The sequence below is a fragment of the Acomys minous genome (assembly GCF_964271855.1).
Source record: "Acomys minous genome assembly, chromosome: 2".
Taxonomy (NCBI): Eukaryota; Metazoa; Chordata; class Mammalia; order Rodentia; family Muridae; genus Acomys; species Acomys minous.
The window spans coordinates 15,023,734-15,043,097 of record NC_140484.1 but is presented as its reverse complement, the minus strand read 5'-3'; the positions used below and the strand labels follow the sequence as shown (position 1 = coordinate 15,043,097).

Genomic DNA, 19,364 nt, shown 5'->3' with positions numbered 1-19,364 from the left:
TTTGCCATCTGCTGTCCGAGACTTTGTTTTCCAGATTAGGTGACTTTTCAAAGGACTGGGGATCCAGGTATGACACAGAAAAGAGATGTCTCTCACCCGAAGCCACCGTCATTTTCTGAAGGCAGGGCCAGCTATGGATAGCACTGCACAGCACTCCTTCCATCTCATGGGCCTCATGTCTCCAGAAATGCCTGCTGAGACCAAAAGCCTCAGCTACAGTACCTCAATACATTTGTTTCAGCCAGATTTACTTTGCAAACATGGAGTCAGTGAACTGTGGTGGGCATTCTAGACCATGTTGATGCCTAGGGGAGGATGTAGACTAAAGGTCTTAGGTGGACAGGAAGGAAATGGACAGGAGGCGAGCTTTCAGTCAGGGGAGGAAGGAACACTTTGCTTAGGGCTCCTCATCCTAGACTGTTTCTCTGTAGCCCAGAAGGCACCCAAGGGACTACTCTCTTCTTTCACCCAGAGGCAAGGGAGGCCATAGTTTTCTGAGCCCAGCTGTCCTCTATCAGGGCCAGGAGACTGAGAAGGGAAGTCTCAAGGAAAGGCTCCTTATCACACAGGACCAACATGTAAAGGGGGGAAAAAGACACTAACAAGACTGTCCCACATAAATCAATTTTTAATAGCTTTGATTTGCCACCAGCTCAAGATCCAGCTGTTTCGGGGGTTTATCACCACAGAAAACACACACACAAAAAACCCTCAGGCCAAGTTATTCAAAGGTGACCAGTGATCAGAGCCGCCCCAGCACACGGTGGCTAAGATTCTACCTCTAAGCGCGTCAGTCTGTTCGCCAGTTCTCTAGAACTATAGCTCACTTCTGCTCAGTCAGAACTCTGGCTTCCAGGGAGGGCGAGAGTCCCGTGGAGAGAGATGCTGAGTGGACAGGAGGTTAGGAAGCCCCACAACTACTCTCAGCCTCCCTCAGCCCCTCACTGTGCTGCTTGCCCCTGCCATCCTGGGGCTTTACAAAGCTTTAGACTGGGGGTATCTTAGAGCAGCAGCTATTTCAGGGGCAGCTGTGGGAAGGGAAAGCCTTACAGTGGTCCTATGGAGAGTATCCAAAAACAGAATCCACAGGCCAACTTCACGAAAGGTTGGGTGTGCCCAAGGCCAGGTAGAGATGTCTAGACAAGATGGAGGCCTTAGGCACGGTGCTCACCTATCGGGTCTCCATGAAGAGCACCCTGCCCCAGCACGCTCTCACCCGCCAAGCACCAGACCACAGCAGGAACAGATTCCTCCCCAGAGGAAATTCTTAGGCAGGCTGACTGTAAACAACAGCAGGCTGAGGGGGTGGAACACGTGGAGGGGAGCTCTTCTAGGCTCCCATTGGAGGGGGTGGGAGGGGAGGGGGAAGCTGCTGGAAAGGGAACCAGCAAAGTAGGCACCTTGAGGGCTCCAGAAAAACCTGTCAATGTTTATTTCACACACACTCTTTTAAGACAGTTTAAACAGACTAAGAATGAAAGGCTAAAGTTGTGGGCCTATTGTGCTGGTGAGTCAACGGTTGGAAGGCAAGGGAAAGCGAACAGGTGCGCCTAGTGCCAACACTAACATCCAGAAAAAGGTCGGATAGCAGAGCACCAGGCACATCCAGTCTCCAGTTTCTCAGGTGTCAACTTTGAACTTAGAAAACAGAAAAGGGTGCCAATCCCTGACCTGCTAGGTGCTAAGGACTGGGCAGACTGCAGTGGGGGCAAGGGGTCTTGCTCAGCTCCAGGTCCAGAAGGAAATAGGATGTGGCATCAGCCAAGAACAGCCATTGGCCTTCAGAATGCTGGCACCAGCTGAGGCCTGCCTGACCAGCATGTGAACAATCAGAAGCCAGAACTTGGAATCTCAACTGGAGTCATGAGGCAGAATCCAGGGACTGCAGCCTGGAAGCCCCACACCTGCTGTTGCCTCTTCCGTTGCCCACCCGTTTCTCCCCAAACAAGAGCATCCTGGGCTTGCCCCTGCTGTCCAAGCTCACTGAAGCATGGCCTTCACCAAGAGCCCCGGTGTCTGCTTCTCTCCAACCTTGAAGGCAGTCCCCACTCCTTGTGCTCGCCCTCCAGCCCAGGAGCCTCATGGGTAAGGCAGTCAATGGCTCTCAGGCAAGTGCAGCCTCAGGAGATGGTGGAGAACTCCTTCAGGAGGGCTTCCTGGCTGAGGGTGTGGAAGGCCAGATTCCTCCGGACGTTGGTACTAATGGACCGAACCTGGGAAAGGGTTGTGGAAAGTGAGAGGGAAGAGGCAGAGACAAAACAGTCCGTTACAAACAGCAGAGGGCAGTTCCTGATGTGTTCACTGTTGGCAGGAGAAAGACCTGTGAAAGAAGGGCAGGAGATCCAAACTTTGAGCTCTAGAAGGCTTTATAAATTCAGCAGCTCTGCAAGGAAGCTTGTCCATGAAGTATGGTTTGCTGTTGCTGTTTTTTTGTTTTTTGTTTTTGTTTGTTTGTTTGTTTGTTTTGACAGGGTTTCTCTGTCCTGGACTCACTTTGTAGACCAGGCTGGCCTTGAACTCACAGCGATCTGCCTGTCTCTGCCTCCCAAGTGCTGAGATTAAAGGTGTGCGCCACCACTACCTGGCCGTATGTCCCCAAGTTCAGGAAGCTTTTCTTTAATTTCTGCTTTGTTCTAAGAAAGTAAGTGGAGTCATCAGGCAGGAAGCAAAGGAAGGAGCAGCAGGGCTGACACGAGGCAAATCCAGTTCGTTAGCTCCTAAGTGGACTAGACCTTTGCTCCCTGTGCCAGAGGTACAGCCAGGAGTGAGGAGAGCAGAGCAGTGCTAAGGAGCCCACTGCAGAGGCTCATGCCTATAGTCCCTGAGGCAGGAGGACCACTGCAGGTCCAGGCCAGCCTAGGCTTCATAGTGAGATAGAGAGAGACTGATTCTAATTCTCTTTTACAATCCCTCTCCATAACCTAAAGACATTTTCTATTGTTTCTGGCTCCCAGTAAACCCCCACTGTGATGTAAAAATCACCATTCATCTCATTAAAAACACTCTGCCTACTTTCTAGTTACATGATGGTCTTCTTGTTCACAATAACTCCCCACAGAAAAAGTCCTGAGGCGTTTCATGTCAGGGTTGGAGCTGGACTGTGATGATCTGAAATCTAGCACCTCTGCCACAGACTTGCTACATTATGTAAAAGCTTAGTGGGTTTAGAACCTCTGTGTCCTGTTCCATTCACTAGCAGGGTTTGTGTCAACCAAGAAGTCAGCATAGCTACAGGGAGGCAGAGCTTTCCTGGAATGGCTGAACAGGAAAGGGACAAGGGGAGAGGCCAGCTTGGAGCCATGCCTGAGAGAGCCTGGATGGTTGAAAATGGGATCCGGCACACACAGTGAAGACTGGGGAGCTACAGTAGGGGGCTTTTGGCACAGCAGGGGGACTCTGAGGCCAGGGACCAGATAGGAAGTAAGGAGGAAGTGGCTGCAAAAGGGGAAGGATCAGTTACTCTCATTATTGTTCTGAGGACAGGGAAGAGTAATACGCCATTGCAGCCATTGGCCATGCATGCTGCAGCCGTGGAAGGCTGGCCCTGCAGCTGCAGATGGGGCCGGTGCTGAAGATGGGGCAGGCAGTGCTGGCCCTATGGCTGCAGATGGGCAGGCAGTGCTGGCCCTGCGGCTGCAGATGGGCAGGCAGTGCTGGCCCTGTGGCTGCAGATGGGCGGGCAGTGCTGGCCCTGTAGCTGCAGATGGGTGGGCAGTGCCGGCCCTGTGGCTGCAGATGGGTGGGCAGTGCTGGCCCTGTGGCTGCAGATGGGCGGGCAGTGCTGGTCTGGACTATCTGCCTCTCACCACCTCATTCCAAAATGCTTTGGTAGCAAAGCTGAATACCAAACCCTTCCAGTTCTATTAATCTTTAGCAAACTGCAAACATACCTACATTACAGCAGATCCCAGTGTCTAAAAATGGGTCCCCCAAGAGACACAGGCAGAGTTGGGGATGGGGCACTCACCAGCTCTTTGAAGAAGGCAGCCTCCTTGTGTTGCTCGGAGTAGCGCTCATACTGGTCCAGACCATCTTGCAGCTTCAGTGTGAGTGTGTCATAGTTGGCTCGTACCACCTCTAGTACCTGAGGGGAGGGAGGGCCAAGCAGGTGTCAGTCCCTGGCAAGAAGCGAGGAGACAGGATGGCAGGGAGCAACTCTTTCTGGTTTATGAGAGAGAGGGGGGGGGGAGGGAGGGAGAGAGACAGAGAGAGAGAGAGAGAGAGAGAGAGAGGGAGGGAGGGAGAGAGAGGGAGGGAGGGAGAGAGACAGAGAGAGAGGGAGAGAGAGAGGAGAGTGTGTGTTTGTGTGTGAGCCTTCGTTGTCCTGGAACTCATGCTATAGACCAGGCTGGCCTCAAACTCAGAGACCCACCTGCCTCTGGTTGTGCTGGGATTAAAGGTGTGCGCTACCACTGACACCCAGCTGAGGTTATTCTCCTCACCTCTTCCTTTTTGAGCTGGGGTCTCAGGTAGCTGAAGCTGACCTTGAATTCTTTATCCTCTGGCTCCTGCCTCCCAAGTGCTGAGACTACAGACATGTACTATCACACCCAGCTTCTGGGACCACTTTTAAATCTCTTCTATTCCCTGCCTGTCCTGACCAGCCCAGCTGGACACCAAGGCTGTGTACGCTGGTCACCAGTGTCCCTGATACACCAGTGTATTCTTAGTCTCTGTGTGAGGTCTCCTTTGGCCAGGCTGTCCTAGGTGCTGAGTAAAGCTTTCTGTCAATGTCTTGCTGCTTTTCTCCTTCTGGAAACACATTTCTTCAGTCCTGGGATGTTCCTTAGCACCATCTGCCACTTGTTTTCATCTCTCAACAGCAACCCCTCATCCTTATCCATCTCTTGGAGCACACTTTTGGTATCCAAGCATTGAGGTACAGTGGACACTCAAGAATAAGCCACAACTGTTATTCTGATGGGGCATAGAGGGGTGTGTCTCTTCAACAGTGTTTCTCTGACTTTTGTTTTTTGAGACAGGGTCTTGCTATATAGTCTAGGCTGGCCTGGAACTCACTGTATTTGTTCTACAACTTTTCATCTTCCTGTGTCACCTCCTGAGATCTGGCTTCTGAGTGTCTCCCAACCACACTTGACCTGACTATGGATGAGGATTCAAAATTCAATTGTCCTTGGGAATACTGGATATCTGAGGTTAATAATAAAGGGACTGCCAGGCAAATTTTCTAAGACCCTGAATCAAACAAAGGCAAGAGTATGGGCAGGTGGGAGGTAAAGACACTATCAAGTTAGCAGAAGTGGACAGGCCAGGGAAGAAGGACCAGGGAAGGAAATGACTGCTCACTCTGCAGCCTGCCTGGAGGTGTCCTATGGGCAGGAAGACCATGACATCAAGGAAAACCTTGCTCATGGGACTGGGAGGGTAAATGTGAGGGACTTGGCTCTGACAAGCAGGAGGGCAAAGGGAGTCAGCCAGGTCCAGGACATAGCAGTGGGACAGATTTACCTAGGAGCAAACGGTCCTGCTTCCAGGAGAGAGGTAGAGGAGGATCTGGGGAACAGTGAGAGGGTTGTCCTAATGGGAGGAGCTCTGAGTTTGGGTTTCAAGGGAAGAGGCAATGAGGACAAAGCCCTATCCCCTTTCTTCCCTCTACACATCCAGCACACCAGACTGGGTCCCACAGTGTAGGATTGTTGCTTGGCTTCTGGGTCCATAAGCAAGGGGACTGGTACCCAGCAATGGCAGGCATACAGTAAACCAGGTCTTTCATGCTGTGGGCAGCAACCATAGCTAGATTGGCTGCAGCCAAGGTTTTGGCTCAAGGCCAAAAAGGGAGCAAAATTCCTCTAAGATGGTATCAGGCCCTAGAAACCAGGCAAAACAGAGTAAAATCTGGGCAGCTTCAGCAGTGCCTAACACCTTGGCTTTGTCTTCCCTGAGGAGAGTCAGATACCAAATGACAAAATCACACTAAAGGCAGTTGCTGAAGAACAGGTGCTGCACAGGAGAGATGGCTGTAGCCCCAGAGCCTCAGCCTCAGAGGCTTTCTGCATCGCCTGGATATTCTCTTTTTGCCAGGCCAGAGTGGGAGATAAGCTATGCTTAGAGCAGGGAGGATGGCCTGTCACTTCATGTAGGCTCTGCTGGCTCCTGCCACCACCACTGCTGTTTTACTTCCTCCCCCTTCTCTTTTTATTTAATTTATTATTATTATTATTATTATTTTATTTTTTTTTTGGAGGCAAGGTTTCTCCTAGGCTCACTTTGTAGACCAGGCTGGTCTCAAACTCACAGAGATCCACTTGCCTCTGCTTCCCTGATTGCTAAGGTTACAGGCATGTGCTACCACACCTGGCTTGCTCTTTTACTTCTAATAGAAGATATTCTTGGCTCAGATCTGGGTAGATTGCACTTGGCAACCCTCCTTTGCTGTAGGAGTATCTTTGGTTTTTGTTTTTGTTTTTGTTGTTGTTGTTGTTGTTTTTAAATGTAGACCAGGCTGGCCTTGATCTCAGAGATCCATCTGCCTCCCAAGTGCTGGGAAGAAAGGTATGTACCACCACCATCCAGGCATTAGTGGCTTTCTTATTTGAGCCTCACCGCTGGCCTGGGTCATGGCAAAGGTAGCATTTGGGCAGACAGCAATCTCACAGACCTCCCTGTACCTAAAGGCGTTAAGCTTTACCATACATGCACCCTCTGTACCTAGCTTCTTGGCAGCTCCAGTGGCCCTTCATAGGCTGAGATCCTTTCTCTAGCTTTGTGGCTCAGGCCTTGGACTTGCAATTTCCTGACTCAGATACCTGAGTAGCTGGGATTATAGGCCTGTGTCAACAGGCTAAGCTCAGATCCCCTCTCAAACTATTCCAGCCAAGTGTAAAGGCACATGCTTTTAATCCTACCACTAGGGAGGCAGAGGCAGACAGAGCTTTGTGAATTTAAGGCTAGATTGTCTAGATTAGGAGTTCCAGGCCAGCTGGGGCTACAGAGTAAGACTCTATCTCAAAACAACAACAACAACACATAAATAGCCTGTTCTCTAAACACAGGCCTACCGTCTTTTATTAGCTTCTGGGTTGTAGGCTTCCTAGACCCATGCCTACAATTTAGCCTACAGTAGCTTCAATGCAAAAAAACTGCCCACAGACACACGTTTTCTAAGGCCCCTTCACCAACCACTGCGACCCCATGTGCCTAGGAAACTGGATCCTGGAAGGGCCCTGATGGAGTGCCTGGAGTTATTAAGAATGACTGTAGCCCTGCTGCTACAGGAATCCAGAGAACACGTGCCATCGTGTGTGTGTGTGTGTGTGTGTGTGTGTGTGTGTGTGTGTGTGTGTGTGTGTGAATGTATACGCACGGATGAATGCGGGAGAGAACGCACGCCAGTGGGCTTTGTTGGCAGTTAGTACCACAGCCTCCTGTCTCTGACCTCACGGCACTGGGGCCACAGTGCGAACACAGCCACACCTGGCTTCCTAAGTGGATATATACAATCCTAACCCCGCCCCTCACAGTGCAGAACAAGCAATTTTTACCCTCAGTCCTGTCACCAGCCCCAACAGCTGACATCTTTGAGCCTCAACCCTTCTGCCTATGAAATGTAACTTGACTTTTCCCTCCTAAAATGACCTAGCAATAGGGTTCTGTAAAGTCACTACAGCTGACAGGAACACTGCCATTCAATGGCTACACAGCTACTGTGACATTTCCTGGGTCTCAAGAGCAACTGCCTTTACAGGCCAGGAAGTACTTTTTCCCCCCCCAAGACAGGGTTTCTCTGTGTAGCCTTGGCTGTCCTGGCCTCATTTTGTAGACGAGGCTAGCCTCAAACTCACAATGATCCCCCTGCCTCTGCCTCCAGAGTGCTGGGATTAAAGGCGTGCGCCACCACTGGCTGAAGTCTAAGTGATTATCACAAAGGAATGCTTAAATTCCAGGAAGATGAGATAGACAAATGGCTTCAGTTTCTAAGATCATATGTCTGCTTTGCTTTAGAACACTGTCTAAAATAACAAAACAAAACAAAACAAAACAAAAAACAAAGAAAGCCGAGCCTGGTCTACAAAGCAAGTTCAGAACAGCCAGGGCTCTGTTATCCAGAGAAATCCTGTTTTGAGAAACAAAAACAAACCAAGAGAAAGCAACTGGGCACTTGTTCCTCAGGTGTCTGGGGACAATGGCACAGGAAACAGCAAAGTCATTAAGAACATTGATTTTAAGGTCACAGGTGTGAATTTTGATTCCACTTTAAGTACTGATTAACTATGTAAATCAATTATGAGTTTCTGGTCTCTTAGTCTCAGTTTTCATACCTATAAAGGAGTGTACATCAAGTGTACACTTCGTCAAGCTGATGTGGAATGACATGAGACAGTGACTTTCCAGGATCTGGCGCATAGTGAATGGCCAATAAATAGCCATTTATAATTTTATAAGGGAAGGTTTGGGGGCAAAGGTTTAGGTGTTCTTGCTATCCCCAGACAACACTAACCACAGGCAGGAGAAAGGCTCTGCTCATCCTCATTTAGCTGATGGGTTCTGCTACTAAGGACACCAGACTCTCCTATGCAACGTAAGCCCCAGGACCACAGTGCACAGTCAGAGAGTGCCTAGATCCCAGTGCTGAGGCATTACATCTTGGTAGTGTAAGGGGATATAGGTTATAAGAAAGAAACATTGAGCAGATAGACCCATAAAAGCCTGGTTTTGCAGGCTGGAGAGGTGGTGCAGCGGTTAAAAGCACTGGCTGCTCTTCCAGAGGTCCTGAGTTCAATTCCCAGCAACCCTATAGTGGCTCATAACTACCTATAATGGGATCTAATGGCCTCTTCTGGCATACATGTGTACATATAAATAGAGCACTCAAATAAGTAAAAATCTTTTTTTAAAAAGCCTGGATTTGCATGGGTTATAGGGTTTTCCTTTGTTTTATTGTTTTCACTCTTCTTCTTTTTTTTTTTTTTTAAAGTTGATCAACAGGCTTTGTCTGTTTGTTTGTTTTTTGTGAGATTCTCTGTGTATTCTTGGCTTGACTGTCCTGGACTCACTTTGTAAGCCAGGCTGGCCTCGAACTCACAGAGATCCACCTGCCTCTTGTTTTCACTCTTTAAACAAAGCCTTTGAAGCCTTTAAAACAAAAAATGAAACTACTGAATCACCAAGTTAGGTGGAAGTTACTTCAATGGCTGACTTTTTTTTTTTTGAGACTGGGTCTCTCTGTGTAGCCTTGATTGTCCTGGGCTTGCTTTGTAGATCAGGCTGGCCTCGAACTCACAGCGATCCCACCTGCCTCAGCCTCCCGGGTGCTGGGATTAAAGGCGTGCACCACTACCACCTGGCCAATGACTGACCTTCGAGTTGGTTCTGGTAAGAGAAACCAAATGCCAATTTCCCCCCCAGAATTCACATTACAGTTCCAAATTCAGGACATTAGATTAAGGCTATCTGAGCACTGAAAAGACGATCCTTATATGAGCAAGACCCTGCTGCTGGGTGTCCCTGCTCATGGCACTGAAGAAGTTTCAGTTAACAGCAGTGTTTGGAAAAGTAATGCTGCATGTAAGAGCAGGACTTGAAGGGCCAGAGAACTGGCTCAGTGGTAAAGGACTTGCCTCCAAGCCCGATGACCCAAGCTCTACCCTCAGAACCTACCAAGGAGAGAAGTAACCCCGAAACCTGTCCCCTGACCCCCACAAGTGTGCTGTGGCATTGTGCATGCTAGTTTCCTTGGGTCCTTTGCTTTGCTTTTGAGACACCCCTGGCCTAGAACCAAGCTAGTCTCAAATTCACAGAACTGGCCTTGTAGCTGGAATTAAAGGTGTACATTAGCACACCTGGTCCAGTTTTCTTATTAAGTCGGGTAATGATACTCTTACCAAACAGTGCTAATTCTGGTGACTGAATAGGGTGATGAGAGGTGGCAAACACCATAACTGTATCTACTCCACTATTGCTTTCTTCCACCTGCTTGAACCTATGGTGGTGGTTGTTTTTATTATTATTATTATTATTATTATTATTATTATTATTATTATTATTATTTATTTATTTATTTATATTTTTTCAAAACAAGGTCTCTCTATGTAGCCTTACCTGTCCTGAACTCGTTTTGTAGACCAGGCTGGCCTGGAACTCACAGGGATCCGCCTGCCTCTGCCTCCTCAGTGCTGGGATTAAAGGCATGCACCACTACGCCCAGCTATCATTTTTTTTTAATGATTCCTTTTCTTTCTTTCTTTTTCTTTTTTCTTTTTTGTTTGTTTCTAGACAGAGTTTCTTTGTGTAGTCTTGGGTGTACTGAAATTCCCTCTGTAGACCAGGCCAGCTTCGAACTCACAGAAATCTGCCTGCCTCCTTTTTATTTTTATGTGCACTTGTGTTTTGTCTGCATGTATGTCTGTGTAAAGGTATCAGATCTCCTGGAACTGGAGTTACAGACAGCTGTGAGCTGCCATGTGGGTGCTGGGAATTGAGCCAGGGTCCTCTGGAAGAGCAGAACTCTTACCCTCAGAGCTTTCCCTAGCTTTACCTGTAATTACTTTTGAGAGCCTGAAGTTCCCTTCCACCCTTTCACAAACAAGCCCCTGCTACCCTCCTCAGCTCCTGCCACCTATATTTTACAGGTTTCCTAAGGAGATTTTCTGGCAGGCCTTCTCCTGGGACAATAAACATGGGACTATTACCATTAATTTCCTTACTCAAAATTGCCATTAGTGGATGCTTCCCTCTCTGAAGAGAGCCAGTGTTATTGTGTGGATTTCTTACACTGCCTAACAGAGTCCAAAGAACAGTAAACACTCAACATGCTTGCAGAATTAATTTAGTAACACAGGCTCAACTAAAAAGGTAAGGAATCTCTCATTAGGGTCACATGGTAAGATCAGAATTAGCCCCGACACTCTAACACTCAGCACTGGTCAGCACGCTGATACGCTTCTAACCCCCTCAGAGCCAAGTCCAGCCTTCATGAAGCCAACTAACAGAACTAGGGAATCAAATACACACCGAGCTGAGCAAGGTCAGGTGTGAAACAACAAATGGGCCATGAGGATGAGATGTTGCTGCACAAGTGCTTGAGAGAGGGTTTTAAGTAACCTCCAACTCCCTATATGACAGAGGCTGTCTTTGAACTCCTGATGTCTTTGCCTTCCAAGTGCTGAGATTACAGGCATGTATCCTTATGCCTGGCTTCACAGGTAGGAGGAATGAAGGGGCTTAAGGTTTCTTCTCTTTAAAACAAATAAAAACGTACATTCAGAGTGAGTGTGTGTGTGTGCCCACTTGCCATGACATGTAGAGGTCAGAGGGTAATTTGTTTGAGTCTGTTCTCTTCTACCATGTGAGTATTAGCGATGAGACTCAGGCCATCAGCCTTAGGGGCAAGTGTCTTTACCTCTGACCATTGAGTGTCAAGGTCTCTTCCACTTTATGCTACAGTAACAATTAATTTGAAGTGTAAATTCTAGCATGACAGGACCTTCAGGAAAGGCCATTTGCTTGGACCTCACTGAGAGCTGAAGCTCCCAATCTGAAAGGCAGACTTGCAAATACAGAGAGTGAGGAAAAGAGCGGAAGGAGACTGTCCCTTCGTTCTGCATATGCACAAACTATATGCTAGATTTCTCAGGAATCAGACTCAGCCCATTCTGAAATGTCCTAGTGAGGTGTGCTCTAGTTAGCGACAATTTTCACAGCATAAATTCAACTCAATTGTGCAGTGTACTCATTAGATAACTATGCCAGCAAGCTAAGCAGACACACATGGTGAGCTCTTAGCAGCCACGTTCAAATACTTGCTTAGCTATTTTTAGCATTTGTTTACATAGAACTAAAAGATTTGCACCTCAAAGGACAAGAACAAACAAGGAGATCCATGAGTTCCAGGTCTAACTACTACCCAGAGGAGACTAAGTCCTTCAGACAGTGTGTGCTCTGCACTCCCTCTAGCACTCTCTCTCCTCTCATTAAAAAAGTCAGTGAATGTATGTGGTGGTATTTATGAGGCCAGAAGACTGTGGATCCCTTAGAGCTGGATACAGGCAGCTATGCATCACCCCATGTGGGTGCTGGAAACCAAATGCCAGTCCTCCTCAAGAGCAGAAACCAGAGACATTGCTCCAGCCCCATCTTAAACAAAAAACAACAAAAAAAAATTTTTTTTGGTTTTTTTTCAAGACAAGGTTTCTCTGTGTAGCCTTGACTGTCCTGGACTTGCTTTGTAGACCAGGCTGGCCTTGAACTCACAGCAATCCACCTGCCTCTGCCTCCCAAGTGCTGGGATTTAAAGGCATGCACCAGCACTGCTTGGCTAAAAAAAAAAAATTTTTTTTTTGAGACAAGATTTGTCTGTGTATCCCTGGCTGGCCTGGAACTTTCTCTGTAGACCAGGCTGTCCTTGAACTCACAGAGATCTGCCTGCCTCTGTCTCCTGAATGCTAAGATTAAAGGCATGTGCCACCATGCTCAGCTCCTCTTTACATTTTTTTCTTTTAAAAATTATTCTATTATTTTGTGTGTATGAGTGTTTAGCCTGAATGTATCTGCCATGTATGTATGTGACTTTGAAGAGCAGAAGAGGGCACTGAATCTCCTAGGACTACAGTTATTGACAATTGTGAGCCAACATGTGGGTGCTGAGACTTGAACCTAGTGCTCTGTAAGAACAGCCTGACTTGGGCTGGAGAGAGATGGCTGAGTAGTTAAGGGCACTGACTGCTCTTCCAGAGATCCAGAGTTCAATTCCCAGCAACCACATAGTGGCTCACAGGCACCCTCTTCTGGTCTGTGGGTGTATATGCAGGCAGAGCACTGTATACACAATAATAAATAAACAAAACTTAAAAAAAAAAAAAGAACAGCCTGGCTTTTAACCACTGAGCCATCTCTCCAGCTCCTGATTCATTATTACATGTATGTGTGTGTGTGTGTGTGTGTGTGTGTGTGTGTGTGTGTGTGTGTGTGTGTGTGTGTACACGCGCGCGCCTGCCTGGGCATGGGCATGCCATGGCCTGGCCTAAGTGTGAAGGTCAGAGACAACTTGCAACTTGCAAGAGCTGACTCTGTCCTTTCATCATGTGGTTTCCAGAGATCAAATAGGTCGTTAGGCTTGGCTGTAAGCACCTTTACCCAGTGAGCCATCTTGTCAGTCCTCTGTTTTTGTTATGTCATGCTATTTCACTGTATTCCATGTCCTCATGAATGTGGCCTAAAAACAGTCACAGGATCAAACAGATGGTTAAAAGGACAGAATGTAGAGATTTAAGAGCTTCATGTTTCAACTCTCTTCCTGACAAACACACAGACAGACAGACAGACAGACACACACACACACACACACACAAATGTAAAAAAAAAATCCATACTGCATGTATGTTAAGTCAGGCAGACAAGAGGGATGGGATCTCAAGGTGAACAGTTCTGAGAATGTACAGAACAGAGAGCTATCTGAATTTCCCTAACCAAAATAGAGTCCTATTTTCCTAGAGTCTAAAAACTCAGTACCAGGTACCAGGCAGCAATGGGACATGCTTTTAATGCCAGAACCTGGGAGGCGGATTAAGGGAGATCTCTTAGTTTGAGGAAGTCCAGGACAGCCAGGGCTATACAGAGAAACCCTGTTTCAAAAAACAAAAACAAAACAGAAAACAGTAGCAGGCAGGTTATACTCTTAATAGGAGCAGGCCCACGTGACGGCTACCCCAAGCCTGCACATCTGAAGACTAAGAGAAGCTTCAAATGGATCACTGTGCTCCACAAATGAGTCACGTGCCTTCTTGACTAGCAAGCCAACAGGACTGCTAGATAGCTCAGAGGGCAAAGGTGCTTGCCACCAAACCTGAGGATGACCTGGGTTTCATCCCTGGGGTACACATGTTGAAGGAAGAAAATCGACTTCCTCAAGTTGTTCTCTGACCTTCACACCAGTCTGTAGCACAGGACACAACCCTCACCCCAAACAGGCACACGTAAAAAGAAAACAGCAGGCACTAAGAGCCAACTTCCATGAAGAAGGGATCAACTCACCATGAAGACATGACAGCTCAGCATGTATGTGCAGATAAAAGCTGAGCTTCAGAACTGAAAGAGCGAATGTGGCAGACAGAAGGATGGAAACAAGGGGATTGCAGTTACAGCCGCAGGCTTCCCTGCTGCCGTCAGACACTGATGGGACAAGCAGACAAAAACCAGGGGCGACTGTAGGACTGTAGGACTACCAAACCTAGGCGAGCTAAAGGGCATTTACAGAAATTCTACTCAGCTACAGCAGAGTGCATTCACCTCAATGCACACAGAACACTCAACAAGCAGACAATATGCTGGGTCATAAGCCAAAGCTCAGTACATTAAAAGAACCGGAATCAAGCCAGGCATGGTGGCGCACGCCTTTAATCCCAGCACTCAGGGAGGCAGAGGCAGGCAGATCCCTGTGAGTTCAAGGCCAGCCAGGTCTATAGAGCGAGTTCCAGGACAGCCAAGGCTACACAGAGAGACTCTGTCTCGAAAAATGAAAAACAAAAACAAACAAACAAAACAACCAACCAACCAACCAAACAAACCAAAAAAACCAGAATACAGCAAAACATTATTTGACCACCAGGGAATTAAATAAATAACAAATATATTTGGAAAATTTTCAAATAACTGATATAAAATGACACATTTCTAAATGTCACAAAAGAAATGAGAAAATATTTTGAGCTGAATGAAAATGAAAACAGAATTTATGGGCTGTTGTCAACCACAAAGAAAATTTAGACCACTTAACCTCTGTATTAGAAAACAGTCAAGCAGCTGGGCAATGGTGGCACATACATTTAATCCCAGCACTGAGGAGGCAGAGGCAGGCACATCTCTGTGAGTTTGAGGCCAGTCTGGTCTACAGAGTGAGTTCCAGGACAGTAAGGGATACACAGAGAAATCCTGTCATGAAATGAAATTTAAAAAAAGAAAGAAACAAAGAAAAGAAAAAAAGGAAATAAACAAGATCTAAAAATCACTTGTTTCTAACTTAAGAAAAGCAAATTAAATCAAAGCAAAGAGGAAGAGGTAAGATAATCTTATAAATGGATGCAATAGAAAAAAAATCAATGAGATTAAAAGCTCATTTTTATTTTATTTTTTTAAAACATTTACTATTTTTTAAAAATTATTATTTATTTATTTATTATGTATACAGTATTCTGCCTGCACACCAGAAGAGGGCACCAGATCTCGCCATAGATGGTTGTGAGCCACCATGTGGTTGCTGGGAACCGAACTCATGGCCTTTGGGAGAACAGTCAGTGCTCTTAACCTCTGAGCCATCTCTCCAGCCCTAAAAGCTGATTTATTGAAGAGATTAATAAAATTGATAAGCTTCTGGACAGACTGGTAAGGAACAAAAGAGAAAAGGTAATCCTTTACCCACATCCTAAATAAGAGAGATAGCGGGCTGGAGAGATGGCTTAGTGGTTAAGAGCACTGACTGCTCTTCCAGAGGTCCTGAGTTCAATTCCCAGCAACCACATGGTGGCTCACAGACATCTATAATGAGATCTGGTGCCCTCTTCTGGCTTGCAGGTGTACATGCAGATAGAGTGCTCATATACACTAAATAAATACCATGGCTGAGAAATTAAAAACTACTACAAATGCCAGGCGGTGGTGGCGCAGGCCTTTAATCCCAGCACTCGGGAGGCAGAGGCAGGGGGGATCACTGTCAGTTTGAGGCCAGCCTGGTCTACAAAGCCAGTTCAGGACAGCCAGGACTGTTCTGGGACGGAGGGAACAAAACAAAACAAATAAAAAACAAAACAAACTACTACAAGCATAAAGTGTTAAACCCCTGGGCTGAGGGAGGATGGCTCAGCAGGTAAAGGTGCTCCCCACCATGCCTGACACTAGGTTCCACTTCTGGGAACCACATGGTGGAAAAAGAGAACTGACTCAGGCAAGTTCTCTGACGTTCCAAAGCTGGGACAAGCAGTTGAGGCACCTGTCAGTGCACCTGCCCTCCAGGTCCCCCAGCATCCCTCAGCTCTTCCCTGTTACAGGACATGGCTGCCACGCTCCACCCTCTCCCCTAGTCCCTCCCCAGCTCCCCAGCCTAGGGGCTGGGCTGCCCTTCCCCCAGAGGCTCTTCCTTATATAATCCAGTCATTTTTGTTACCCACACTCCTGGCTGCTGCACCTAGTTGCCCTCTCTGCCCTCTCCCTATCTCCTCACATGGCTCAGGGGCATGACCACTCTGGAACTCTCCCAGATGTGTCTGATTCTGGCTATGCTCTCTCTTTTACCTCCCATGAGCACCAAGACAAACACACACATGCACACAAAAAATAGATGTTATTAAAGCAAAAACAAAGTAGACAAGCTATACCTAAATCTATTAGGAAAACTGAACTATGGGGAGATGACTCAGTAGTTGAAAACACTGGCTGCCTATCAGAGGACCCAGGTTCAATTCTCACTCCAGTCTCTAGGGGCTCTGATGCCCTCTTTTGGCCACTGCAGGCACAACACAGACATACATTCAGGGAAAACAGTGCAAATAAAATAAAAAAATAATAAAGCCAGACATGGTGGCTCACGCCTTTAATCCCAGGACTCAGGAGGCAGAGGCTGGTGGATTGCTGTGAGTTCAAGGCCAGCCTGGTCTATATAGTGAGTCCAGGACAGCCAAGGCTACACAGAGAAACTCTGTTTCAAACAACAACAACAACAACAACAACTAAATAAATTAAATGCTGTGAGTTCGAGGCCAAGCCTGGTCTACAAAGTTCAGGACAGCCAAGATAACACAGAGAAACCTTGTCTCAAAAACAAAACTAAACTAAACAAAATAATAAAATGAACAGTGAGTCATAATGAAGAGTTATTTATCACAAATAGGGAAAATCTACATGTTCCTCTCACTAGACACAGAATCATTAGCACAATCCAGCACCTCAGCTGGGCCAGTCTTACGGTAAACATCTATAACCCTTGTGCTTGGGAGGCTGAGGTAGGGGGTCATAAATCTGAGCACATAGGAGGCATTGTCTCAGAAGGGAAACACATTGCTGAAACCTTTCAGCAACCATGTGACAGCAAGGAGCTTCCCCAATCTGAGCAGAGAGTATGAACACCTAAGCTAGACTCACACCTGCATTCTCAGAACATGCATGGCCAGGGCAGGAGGCTCACCACGAAATCAAGAACAGCTGGGGCTATAGAAGGAGACCTTTTGAAAACACCAAGGCACTAGGCAGTGGTGGCACACACCTTTAATCCCAGCACCGGAGAGACAGAAGAGGCGTATCTCTGTGAGGCCAGCCTGATCTACAGAGTGAGTTCTAGCACAGCACAATGAGACTCTCTCTCAAAAAACAAAACAAAACGTGAAACTGAAAATACCACTTATAGGGCTGGAGAGATGGCTCAGGGGTTAAGGGCACTGACTGCTCCTCTAAAGGTTCTGAGTTCAATTCCCAGCAACTACATAGTGGCTCACAACCATCTATAATATGATCTGACAGCCTCTTATGGCCTGCAGGTGTACATGCAGGCAGAGCACTGTATACATAATAAATAAATAAGTAAATATTTTAAAAAAGAAAATACCACTTATATAATGTAAAGGTAAGATATCATGGAAGAAATAGAACAAAATAGGCGAAAAACAGTATACTAAAAAGTATAAAACACTGGTAAAAAAATCTTAAAAGATCTGGTCATGAGATATACTTATGAATTTGAAGACAGTATCATTATTATTACTATTACATTCTGGGTGCTGAACATTAAGCCTAGGATCTTGCGCATGCTAAGTACACGCTCTATCATTAAGCTGCATGCACGTGCTTCTCGAGGCAGATGCAGCTTTGGCATCTGTGTGGCTCCTCGACTGGAACAGCAAGTACTTCTGTACTTTCTGCACACAAGAGATCTGGGAAGAGTCAGCCTAGGCAGGCACATATTTCCTGTCTTGTACCCAAGAGGCTCTGAAACAGGGAGTCCTCAGATCAAGCAGGTCCTGAGGTCCCTTTAGAGGTAAGAATTGCTTCTTCTTCAGAGTACCTTAGTTAGAATGGATGAAAAAGAGAGAGAGAGAGAGAGAGAGAGAGAGAGAGAGAGAGAGAGAGAGAGAGAGAGAGAAAGGAAAGAACAGAGGGGCAGGGGGAGAAACATAGCCCACATGCTCAAAGAACCAAACCCAAGGCCAAGAGATAGACAGCAACAACCAATTACAAAACCAGACTCTCACTGACCATCTGTCTCTCCACTTGGTACTGCAAGTGACTTTCTACCTGAGGAACTTGGTTTCCTCTAGGAAACGTCCACTTTATATGAATTGTTTGGAAACAGGGTCTCAAAGGGTGGAAGCCACCCCCTGGCTTTCAGAGAAATGGTCTGTTTGAAAGGCAACCACTGTCTGGCTGCAGCCGCCTGCACACAATATGCACATGTTGTTGTTTTGCTCTGCTTCCTCTCTATTTTCATCTCCTATACTGCAGGACCAAACTAATTTTAAAACCACTTTAAGCTGCCAGGTCTCGCAGTTGGTCTAGGGCTCTCTAGTGCCTTGAGCCTGACTGAACTGACAGCCTGTGCCTGCCCTTCAGCAAGGCGGACCAGATAATGAACCTCACAGTGCTGATTAAGTAAGAGGCCATCGCTTGGTTAAGGATTGGTGACAGTGACTTTCCCTAATTTCCCTGGGCAGTCACTCATGTCTATGGCTGAAGCCACAGACAGCCCTGTGAAGATTTTCTCTGAACTAATTAAGGCCCAGCACATCCAGACCCTGTACAAGCAAGGCCTTGGACCATGTCTGGAGGTGCCAAGGTAATGGGAATGGAGGAAGCACAGACACACAAATACTCCATCCCGCCTTCCTGACACTATCCGGATCCACCACAGGCAGATGTGTCTGAACTCCCAGCCTGAGGCTGTTTTACCAGGCAACTCAAGAGAGCTAAACTCTGAGCTGATGCAATCACCATTTCTTGCCAAATATAGTGGCGCACACCTATAATCCCAGCACCGGAGAGGTGGGCGCAGGGGGGCTGGGGAAGAGGTCAAGCCCAGCCTTCTCTGACTCTAACCCTAACCCTGACCCTCCTTGCCAGGGCCTCATTTACTTCCCACCCCTAACAGGCACAATTCCATTTGTGAGCTAAGGTGAGAGTCCCATTTAGCTAAGTAAGTTATTTTTCAGATTGCAATTATCATGTGACCATGATTGTTATGAAACATCAAAATACTGTTATGGGTCCTAAAACTATTTCAAGGTGGAAAGATAGCTCAGCACTTAAGAGCACTTGGTTGCTTTCGCAGAGGACCTAGGTTTGGTTCTCAGCACCAGAATGGGGGCTCACAACCATCTGTAACTCCAGTTCTAAGGATGTACTATCCCCCTTGGGCACATGGAGCTCAA

The 19,364-nt window shown here is 47.0% G+C and overlaps 1 protein-coding gene and 1 pseudogene across 3 annotated transcripts in view; one reads left to right on the top strand and one right to left on the bottom strand.

The window, feature by feature from the left end:
• LOC311592715 (large ribosomal subunit protein uL22-like) overlaps positions 1-19,364 on the top strand; it is a 222,231-nt pseudogene that overhangs the window by 96,257 nt on the left and 106,610 nt on the right. The gene's annotated exons all lie outside the window — the stretch shown is intronic.
• ARMH3 (armadillo like helical domain containing 3) overlaps positions 611-19,364 on the bottom strand; it is a 187,722-nt gene continuing 168,968 nt past the window's right edge. For both annotated transcript variants that reach the window (XM_084773443.1, XM_084773444.1), the window contains exons 25-26: positions 3,968-4,084; positions 611-2,213 (exon numbers count right to left, since the gene is read on the bottom strand). In XM_084773443.1, coding sequence (XP_084629569.1) covers positions 2,121-2,213; positions 3,968-4,084 — 210 coding nt within the window. In that variant the 3' untranslated portion in view covers positions 611-2,120. The remainder of the gene's footprint in view (positions 2,214-3,967; positions 4,085-19,364) is intronic.